This window comes from Haliotis asinina, chromosome 15 (genome assembly GCF_037392515.1).
Source record: "Haliotis asinina isolate JCU_RB_2024 chromosome 15, JCU_Hal_asi_v2, whole genome shotgun sequence".
Taxonomy (NCBI): Eukaryota; Metazoa; Mollusca; class Gastropoda; order Lepetellida; family Haliotidae; genus Haliotis; species Haliotis asinina.
The window spans coordinates 52,295,495-52,306,840 of record NC_090294.1 but is presented as its reverse complement, the minus strand read 5'-3'; the positions used below and the strand labels follow the sequence as shown (position 1 = coordinate 52,306,840).

Below are 11,346 nucleotides of genomic sequence, written 5' to 3'. Positions count from 1 at the left end.
AGTTACCTAAAATTACATTATCTACGAAAGCAACTAGTCACAATATAAAACATATGTTTGCACTGGTTTTGGGTTTCGACGATATGCGATGGTAAAACAACTGAATTGAAGTGAACTAATAACTCTGTCAGGCAGGAATTGTACATGAAACTGAATAGTGAACTGACACCGGAAAGTATGGGTAGAGCCAGTGATTCATGTTATTCAACATTTTCCATTATATTTGAAAGACGAATTCTACTCATACGAATATTACAGTCAGTCACGGCGTGTAACCTGTACATATTCTAAATTACAGAAGTCACGTATATACATTGTTAACGGAAAACTTCTAGGACACATATTGCGATAATTTAGAAATAATAGAAGCCTAACTTGTAAACTATGCCTGTCATACAGCCGAATTGTGTGTTTAAGTTATAACTATATTAGTCTTACAAAGTGTCGGCATACGGAACTACCGTAGCAATGATACAGTAACATGATAAGTTACATTAATCATAACAACGCGGCCAAGGTACAAGATTAAAACATGACTTTGATAACGTGCAGAACTAGGTTCATTGTTCCAGTAAGGCTCATTTTAAGCAAGAATATGAAATTAGCAAAACATTAAGTAACTACTACAAACTCTGGACACTCAGGATGTTAGCGGCATAGGGCCATGACGGTAGCACAGACAACTGTCAGTTACGCAAGTTGCCAATAACAAGTCAGCTATAACGTGATAACTGTACGAAATACGAAATACACAGTCACTCAAATCACCACGAACACTACATAATCACTACAAAACACCACAAAGCACAGTCACTCAACAATCACCACGTACAGTAACTGTTGCATGTGCACAACATAATCACCACATAACACCACAAAAACACAACAAAAACTCCACCAACTCCACAGTACCAACTTATATAAGCTTTGCCAACATCGGTTTAACTGTTGTCATTATTGTTAATCAATGACGCCATCTACAGTTGCTCTGTGTTCCCCGCCATTGATGTTAACTGACACGAATCTGTTCCATCTTCTCCACGACTAACTGTGTAAGTACCTCCATGTGTCCATCGTGTCAACACCTCGCTTCACAAGGGAACATCTGATCATACAAGCTCAAACGAAAATGGCGCCAATGAAAACTATGATTAAACACGTGTACATAGACGTTAGGCCAAAGCATATAAATACAGGCACATAGTAACATTACTATAAACTGGCGTCGATGCTTAGAAACAAGATAACGTCCATATTTACCCACTGCCAGAGACGAAAAGTTTGCAGCATGGGAGATTTTGAACGTTGGCAGAATGTCCCTAGTAATGGAAGTGCCCTAATCAAGTTTCATCTGGGTGTTCTGCACGCATAGTCAACACGGAGAGGTCTAGGTGAAACTGGTATCCTTCTGCTGGTGGCGTGGGAGGCTTGTAACAGTCGACCTATTGGTATGTAATTGCACACATTACTGCAGCCAAGGGGAGGATAATGCGGTTGTTTAGAGGGGAACAACGGCAGGGATGGTCTTAATGGATTAACGATTGCACGCCCAACCACTGTCAGCCATTGTTTAGAGTCCAGTGTAGTCCTCCGCTCAAACGGACTTCAAGGCATATTGTCAGAGTGAAAAGTCTAAAATCAGGATCTTCGCCGTTGGGACACACACTGTCAAGTTCAATGTGAATGGAAAATCTGAAGGAAGTGAATATAGCTGGGTATGGTGCACGCTGTATTATATACGGGTGTCTCTGGGGAAAATACACTCTGAATTATAGGAGTTTAATCGCGTATGGTGTACTCTTGATTATAGGGGTGTCACCGGGTAAGTATCATTCTAGACTTCAGGGGGTTTTGATGGGTACAGTACACTTTAGATTATAGTGGTGTCACTGGGTCTAGTGCACTCTGCATTAAAGTACTTCACTGGGTACAGTTCACGCTAGAGTATACAAGGGTTTAACCCCGTATGGTGCATTTTGCATTATTAGGTGTCATCGGGTACAGTACACTGTACTAACTTTCAGCCAAGAAACTCGATCTTGTACTTTTAGTTAAAGCCAGTGAATTTATCTATATCATTGAATTTTCTGTCTTTTTTGACAGGAATGTGACTGAGCGAGCGAGCGAGTTTAGTTTTACGCCGCACCCAGCAATATTCCAGATATATGGCGGCGGTCTGTAAATAATCGAGTCAGGACCAGACAATCCAGTGATCGACAACATGAGCATCCATCTGCGCAAATGGGAACCGATGACATGTGTCAACCAAGTCAGCGAGCCTGACCACTCGATCCCGTTAGTCGCCTCTTACTACAAGCATAGTCGACTTTTGTGGAAAGCATGGATTGCTGAAGGCCTATTCTACCCCGGGACCTTCACGGGTCGGAATGTGATTGAGAAGATTAAAGAAAAGCAAGCTAAGTATGCGGACCTCGTGTTTGAAATGTTTCATTTGCATACCCAGTACACTGTCATCAGGCTCTCGGTGTTCTTGGTTTGGTACCTTGTTGATCTCTTAGGGCAGATCAGGAGAACGCCCGGGCTCTCCACCAGCAGCACTGCCTTTCTGACACTCTGTGTAACGCAGGAAGCTGCAATGTTGGGTAGTCGACATTTTCTCCGGAAAGTTCTTGGTAGGTTCAACAGGCAGTGTTTCCTGGGAGAAGACCCATTCGCTGTCTGGGCTGCGTGTAGAGGAGACAAGGGTGTTGAACTGCTGGTGAGCCTTACCAGTCTGAGTGTGCCAGTGTGATCCTGACACACCACTGGCAAAGTCAAATAGATGTGCTTTTAGCCCTTTCCTGAAGAAGTTGATCGTTGCAGCCTCTGTCGAACTTGCTGGAAGCTCGTTCCAAAGTGTTGCTGCTGCTTGAATGTGTACAATAAGTTCTTGTATTAGCACCTGAGATGCACCGGCAACCACTGCAAGGATTTCAGAGTCGGTGTTACGCAGTCCCGTTGTCTACTGAGAGTTATGAATCGAACGGAACTTACCATGTTTTGGGACGTGTAGTCGACTCGGTATAGATTGGGGGACTTCGTGGAGAAGGAAATGGACATAATCCGGTCTGGGTGTGACCAATGAGTGACTCTTGCAGCATTCCTCTGTGATGTACTGTCTTATGTCACCAATGTTTCTCATGTGGTGGTTACAAGACCACGAACCTGCGTTTACTTGATTCTCCAGCGTAAGACATTTGTTAAACTGGAAGAGATTTCTCACCAGGTCAGCGGCCTGAATGTTTCTGGATCCAAGCTGGAACTCAATCATTTCTAGGATACTCAGAAACGGGTTGACCATTCGAATTTGCCATGATAGATTGACCTCTTCATTAACAATTATATTTGTTTGACTTTGTCCTATCATAGTTTTTCTAAATTTCTGTACTGCAGGCCATATGGCCGCAGAAAAAAAACTATCATAGTGAATTAGTTATTTTCAGATATTTTTTTTTTCAGAATTACATTTCTCCGTCAGGTTACTTTCAAAGGGACACATGTGCTGACGAGGATCCAGGACTATCACGCTTCCTGGAATAAAGGGTTCTCCAGAAGGACGGGGTGTCCAGACTAGCGAGGGATTGTAATACAATTTTGACGGAGACAGCATCAGCTTACACACCCGAGATGCATGACCATGAACCATGAGACAACGTACGTCCACAAACACGCAGACAACAGATGCCTAGCCGCTCACGCCAACACTCAATGCGATAAGGGGATTAAATACAACGAGTATTCAGAATTATTGATTACCATGGCGATCTGACCTAGCCATGCATGTGGCGTATCAGTTCATCCATTTCGAGCTCAACACGGTCTAGATGCCTTATTGTCACGTCCTTCGTTGACAAATTAGCTTGGAATAACTTCCTCTCCTTCTCTCAGTCATTCTTATCAGTGATTAACTCCCACATGGACTGCAAAGACAAAGGTTCATCACGGGAGACATGAGTAGATCTCATTAATGGTTGGTGTAGGGGGAGTGAGTGGGTTTATTCAGTGCTGAGCAGCAGTCCTGGTAAGTGACGGAGAGTCAGTTTGCTGTCTGTCTGAGACGTCGCGATTAGCCGAGTGCCACTCACTCCTCAACCAACCGGCAATGGTACAGAGCTACCAAAATCTCAACAGGGTGACTGGCAAACGAACAGGGGACCATAGAGTATTTGCCCGCACGCGGGAAGCTTCTCAGCCTATGATCCTATCGCCATTAGTACCTCCGGCTCTTGTACAGGTGTTGTAATTGTATATGGAGTGTTTGTGGCGCACAGCTGCAGAACATTTATGTCCTGGACCCTGGGTATACCGTATAGTGCAGCAGTGTAGAAGGTTTAGCGACAGCTGGCCGTTATCTGCATTCAGCTATATTTCATACCGCAAAAAATCTCCAAACTCATAATGTGCATTATAGTCGTTTGTCGTCGTGTCTACCACATTCAATGTCGGACACCCTGTACGTGGTAAATGTCGGACACCCTGTACGTGGTAAACGTTGGACATCCTGTACGTGGTAATCAATACTAATATACAATACAACTCGAATGTTTGCGGTACGCATTGAGATGTATACTTGAGCGAATATTGTTTATGCCAATTTGATTTATACTAGTCGAATTAAACGTGAAATTGTGCATTGCATTAGCACATAACCACTTGAGAATACAGGACATGTCACGAGCTTGAGAATTGAGATCTGTATGCACCGCAAGCGCAGTTCCCTGGGAGGTCGCAAGTACATTATTGCCGCTCAGTGGATTGCATTTTCAGACTTCACCATAATGTAATGTACACAGTGTTAACAAGGAGTTGATATATTAAAAACCGTGTGTTCGCCACTTCAGCAGTCGTATTTGCCTCACAGCAAATTGATAAACCACTGCATTTACTTCGTTTACACCACACTGGCTAGTGTTGAGTCAACTCGTCACGCCGTGTTGTTGGTCACAATAAGGGAGGCATATAGGGTTGTGAGGGTCAAGGTCAACACGCCACACAGAGCTGTTGGTTACGATAAGGGAGACATATACTGTTGTCAGTGTTGGCAGTTTACAAAGTGCATTAGAAACAGGTATGAAGTAATCCTTCCCATTAGGATTTAAACAACATGCAGTCAGGGACGCGTGTTTACTCTGGGATTGTGCCTGTTCATGTCAGACACTGGCTCGCAATATGAAAACAAGACGTGAAAAGAATGTTTCGTCCCATCAACCCCTCATGGATATCAGTAAATGAGCCCATTAAGTTGGACTTAATGTCGTGGGAGCAAACGAATGCGCAGACTGAACCCTGCGCGATCTGTCGTCAACGTCTGCAACGATACAACTCATTTCCATTGTAAACCACAGGAGGCCACACAGGGAGCAAGGTGGTTGTGTCATCGCACACTTGAAGGTTGTACAATCTGGGATTGGGACAGTGTCTTTCGAATCTAACTCGTATCTATCTGGTCCATGTACCTACAGAAGGCTGGTAGACTCATTAGGATACACAAGATTGGTCAGGGTGCTTGTGTTACGTGCGATCTCCTCACTTGGGGCTGCTGGTCATGAGATTCCATGTCATCCTGGTTGTGGGATATATATTAAGAGTTGAGTTGAAGTTGTACGTCACATCGGCATTGTTTCTGCCATATAGCGACATCTGTATTAGGAAGTGATATGACATTACTCGTACATGTATACTAGCACGGTAAACACTTCCAGGTGAGTTTTGCATCTTCTCGCCTTCGGTCGACCATAACTTGCATGTGTTGGTTAGATCTCCATGGCGTGCAACATTAATCAACACAGTCATATTTACATATTTGGTCAAAAAGTCTTTACGAAGCTCTAAATGAAACGTTCCATGAAAACACAAATGAGAACTTTTTTTGCGGTTATCGGAGTGATTGGAGTAATATTGGAAATGACAGAAACGGTACCCCTCTTTCCGTAATGATAGAAGTGCCAATCTTCAGAGGTGCTGTGAAGCGTGGACGTCCATTTGTTGGTCCGTCTACGGCTGACCCGAGTCTGTCTGCAACGCTGAAGAAGTCGTATAACCGTGATACGGTGGTATCCAAAGAGGTTGGCTACAACATTGTTTGCGGCACCATTACAATGGCTCTTTCTCTTTCTTCAGCTGTTAATCGTGGCATATTTCCCGTACACGTGTATCTAACCATGCATTCTAGGCTCTGTTTATACCCTATACAATTGTTCTACATGTGAAATGGATGTAAATACCTCTTGAGTATTGCTGCGTGCTGTTGGTTGACATTGCTCTGTGTAAGCTGAAAATGGGAAAATGTTACTTTGCAAGCAAAAGTGATTTTATAACAATTTTACACATCCTACAACAGTTGTTTCTTGTTTAATAGTTGAAAGAAAAATAGTGACTTAAAACGTTTTTATCTTTGTCTCAAAGTAAAATTTAATTTCCACCTTATTTTCAACATCTAAATGACTGTTATTGATTTATTTCGGCATGGTTGAAAACAGGACAGTTTACCTCTTCTGGAGACGATGCGTGCATTTGAGATTTCATTTCGTGATTTGCACATGTATTTCCTAGTAAAATATTGTTTGTGTTTGTTTGTGGTGAGGGCAGGGTTGTCATAAACACAACACCGAAATCAAAATATACGTGCATCATGCATGCATCCGGGCATATATTGCCTGACTGAACGGCAATCGTTCACTTGTTTTATGAACACAGCAGCAATGGCAAGGTTAACGAGAGGTGTTCATAGACGATATGACGGCCAAGGCAACCTGTCATCAATGGCTTGTTGTTGTTATCTCTCGTCAACCTAGCCATAGCTGCTGTGTTTTGAAAACAAGTGAACGATCGCCATTCAAGTCAGCAATATATGCCCGAATGCTCTGCGCCATTCCTAGATACTGTTGAATGTGTAATGTGGAGCACATTCTTCGTGCAAAATCCTAGGTACTCATGAAAGTGTAAATTGGGGCACATTCTCTACGCTATGCCTAGATGCTGGTGTATGTGTAATGAGGGGCACGTTAAAATTCTCTGTGCCATTCCTAGATACTAGTGGAGGTAGTAGTAGTAGCAGTAGCAGTAGCAGTAGCAGCAGTAGCAGTAGTAGCAGCAGCAGCAGCAGTACCACGGATGGGGTGGGATTGTTGGTGTAGCAGACATGTACTTGGCGGGGGCGTCATGTGTTACATTATCTCCATGGTTAACAGCAAGGGAACACCACATCGGTCCACCAGGCGGCGTTGTTGGCTGGCAGTAAACAACGAAATTGTGTAATTTAACGTTTTTTACTCAACATCAATTATCATAGTAACACAGTGTGCTCAGGAACAAAGCCATGCAGACATATATCAACGGTGCCTTCACCCACCTAGCCGTGGAGGCCAGTGTACGTTTTTTCAGAATTCAAAGAAACAATTTTAATCAATGAAAACATTCAACCTGTATTAAAATATATTTGTATAATTGTCCATTGTAAAATTAAATGTGATAACCAGATCATTAGATCTAGAGAAAAAAACCGATTCAATTTGCCATGATATTGTTCTCGATTAATGATGTTTAAAAAAAACTAGACAGAGTCACTAAACACTGAAACAATGTATGCCTGTACTTGTGAATAATAACAGGAACAGGTATGCTTAAGTAATATGTATCGAAACTGCGTCACAAAACTATATCATAAATAGACTACACCAGATATTTATAACAGTAACCAGGTTGCCACAGGTTCATGTAATACAGCACTTCATGGTTCAACGACAACATTATGTTACTGTGTAAACGGCAAGCAGGATTTCAACGTGAAACCACAATAGAAAAACCAACGGGAGTTACCTCCCCTTTCGTGTTCTTATTAGGGGTCAGTATAAGAACACGTACAAAGGGAGATATCTCGGCAATCAACTGTGCGGCTCTCATGTCTCAAGACCATGACCTGTGTTGGAGTTCAAGAGCATATTGCTAGAAATGTTGCAGGCGTCTAGGCCTTTGTTACCAGCACTATTCACTATTGATGAAATAACAGTTTTAAACAACGGGAGTTTGTCCTCATTTCCCACCGTATTCTTCAGCTTTGCCGTAAGGTTTTAAAAGTGTTTAAACAATGTGATATGTTGTGTATAAGATATCGACATTTCGACATGCTTGTTTGTTTCCTAGCAACACAGGCTAATTTCTATTGAGGTTTCTCGTTGTCACGTTAGATAGTTTGTATTTCTCAGCACACGTAACATTGGTACACACGATCTATAGACACTAATGCATTATCACCAACAAGATAGTCAACAGCAGGTCACTGTAGATATGCTTTACATATCTCTGGCTTAATTAATTCCCAAGTAGAAGCGATATTCCCACCTCAAAACAATCAACGTGTTTTGCACAATATTGTTAACTCTCGGTCGTCAGACCATGATCAGGCGTTCATGTGATCACAGTTTATTTGAGGAACAGAACGCTGTGCTGGGCTTATGGCCATACATATATGAATTGAGCAGCTGTCAACATTGTTCAAACTCTTGGCCACACGGGCGCAATACAATCGGTTTTGATTCAGCCATCATCAGGCTGTTTGACGCGGAAACGTGCAAGGTGACGTTTTCTGTCCGGCTCACATCCCTGAGTCACCAGTTTCTTAATGATTGACATGTCCTCCCATCACTTAACATGTCAGTGAAAACGATATTAATGATGTCTAAAATGTAGGTCTTTGGTATATATACATCTTGTTTTTCACAATCCAAACGTATTTTTACGCATGACTGCGAGTTCACAAACGTGTCAGTTGAACATCTAAACGTTCAGTGTTAGCCATTAGACGTCCCTTGTGTCCAATCACAGAAGTCAGTTCAGTTCAAACGTAACGTTCAAAATGAGCCATTGCTGCATTCATGAAAGCAGTTCGGAGATCACGTGTCGTCGACTCTATTGACCTCCTCTGCTATGTTCAGATGAACCTTTTCCGAATCTGCGTCATAAACTGCTTTTGTTTCCTTAGCGCAATTGTCATTGCCATTTCTGACTGGAGAACGATTGATAATAACAGATGGCTGAGTCTCAACGTTAGTGTACTGTGTATAGCTGTTCGAAGTACTGTTTTGACGTGAAGCGAAAAACAGGCATGGTACTACGAGTTTGAACTCTTTCTTAAAGTTATCATTCATCCAGGCATAAAGGAAAGGGTTATATATCGTTGAACTCATTGCGATGACATGGGCAATGAAGAATATCAAAGTGAAATAGTACCATACAGCAATGGTCGTCTCATACTCTCGGACAAGATGGACTACATTCAAGGGCATCCAGCAACACACAAATATCGTAACCATGGCAATCAACATTCTGTTGGTGCGCTTTTTTCTTTTAATCTCCAGTTCGTCCCGCTCCCGCGTCCTTGACCCTGAGCCAATCTTGACCTTCGTCCTTTTCTTCAAGGCCAAGGACACCATGGTGTAGCAGAAGGTGATTATACTGCAAGGCACTATGTACTGTAAGACTAGACTGGTTACAGTGAAAAACTGCCGGGCTTGAACTCGCGGCCATTTCTCGGAGCATGCGTAGCTGTCCGTCTTATTGGTCAACTCAACCTCGTGATATATTCCAAGCGGTAACGAAATGGACACGGAAATGATCCATATAGCGATAATCATCAAGAGACACATGTAGATCTTCATACGCGGTTTGAAGGGGTACACAATCACGAAATACCGGTCAACGGCAATTGCGGTGGAGGTCAAGGTCGAGACGTACACGCTGATGCAGAGGATCATAGGGACGATGTGACAGAGTCCCTCTCCAAACACCCAGGAATCCAGGAAATACGATATGGGAGTGAAGGGTACTGCTAGAAGGGCGATCAAAATGTCTGACACGGCCAGGTTTGTGATGAAAATGTTAGTAATGGTTTGCATGGCTTTGTTTCTGAGCACCACGTAGACCACGAGTGAGTTTCCTGTGATGCCAAGAAGGAAGATGATGCAGTACATGATGATGAAGAGGACCATGAGCCACGTGAGACGCATCACCTGCTGATTGTCCTCAGGGTCCATCAGGGGATAGTAAGGGGAGACGCGGGGAGCTTGTTGGGTGGTGCTGTCACCCCCCCAATTACTTGCCACGTATCCGCTGGATGACGTAATAAGAGACATGGTGGCTGTGACGTCACTTCCGCTCAAGATATGAGATCAGTTGGGAACACAGGTCAAGGACATACCTGAAACAATTGAAAAAAAATGAAAATTTAAAAAGTGTAATTATATTTATAACGTTTATGAAAATTAGAATATTCAGAATATTCATTAGAAAATTCAGAGTAACAATTAGCCCTAACACATCTACAATCGCATGATCTTAAGCGGGCACGTTAGATTAAGGGAATTTGAGTAATTAGGGGAAATTGAGAATTGACTGTATACATTCTTTATACCACACTATCCACCAAATGAGAGACAGCATGATGGGGAAACACGAAGCCAGTGACAATAACAACTACTGGCACATTCAACCTGTAGGCAGCGTATGTCGTTATATCGGATTAATCGGTAAAGGATTTCTCCGTAAGGTACACTGTATGATAAAGATGGCTATCACATGTCGATAACGCTGCCGTATGCCATAGGTAATCACTGTGATGGCGATAAACTCACTCACTCACGCACCCATGTCGTACCGCCTATTCACTGACTCAGTCATTCATCTGGTTGAGAAGCGACAAACGACCATTCGACATTTCAGCAAATTACAATGAAAAAAAATCGTGATGCTAACTTAACTTCAAATGAGATTCTTTCCTCGTGAAAACGAAACCAGTTGTAGTGTAACACTGTGTTGCAGCGTAATGTAAAGTGATGCCTTCCCAGAGTACATATATTCCTGCTCCACGTGTTGGGCTACTGGCAGTGTAGGAAGTCGGACATAATGAACACCCACGCGCTTCTTGTATTTCTTAGATGAAACCGCTCCCACAGCAACATAAAGAACATCTAACAACATCTCCTGCCTGGACTTGTGAGAGCTGAGCCTCAGGGGGCTACTATAAACACAGATCAATTCCCCAAATCAGAACTAGTTGTTCTGTTGGTAAAGAATTCTATACAACTACGTAAACGCTTAATTCCGGGTTTATCTGACGCTTTGTGTCTGACTATATAAAATTTTGATAGTAACAAGGACACGAATGAGTGTTCTGCTTGTGGTCACGTACATATATGCAACATGTACTGATCTGTTTATAATCACCACCATATATACAATACACAGCAGTGTTCTGTTTATGACCATGTACATATATATATATATATATATATCACATAGCAGTGTTCTGTTTATGACCACGTACATATATACAATACATAGTAGTGTTCT

General features: G+C 42.5%; 1 protein-coding gene across 2 annotated transcripts in view; it reads right to left on the bottom strand.

Moving 5' to 3' along the window:
- Nucleotides 1–7,252: 7,252 nt before the first annotated feature.
- Nucleotides 7,253–11,346, bottom strand: part of LOC137266334 (neuropeptide Y receptor type 2-like) — a 165,401-nt gene continuing 161,307 nt past the window's right edge. For both annotated transcript variants that reach the window (XM_067801820.1, XM_067801819.1), the window contains one exon: nt 7,253–10,195. In XM_067801820.1, coding sequence (XP_067657921.1) covers nt 8,892–10,130 — 1,239 coding nt within the window. In that variant the 5' untranslated portion in view covers nt 10,131–10,195 and the 3' untranslated portion in view covers nt 7,253–8,891. The remainder of the gene's footprint in view (nt 10,196–11,346) is intronic.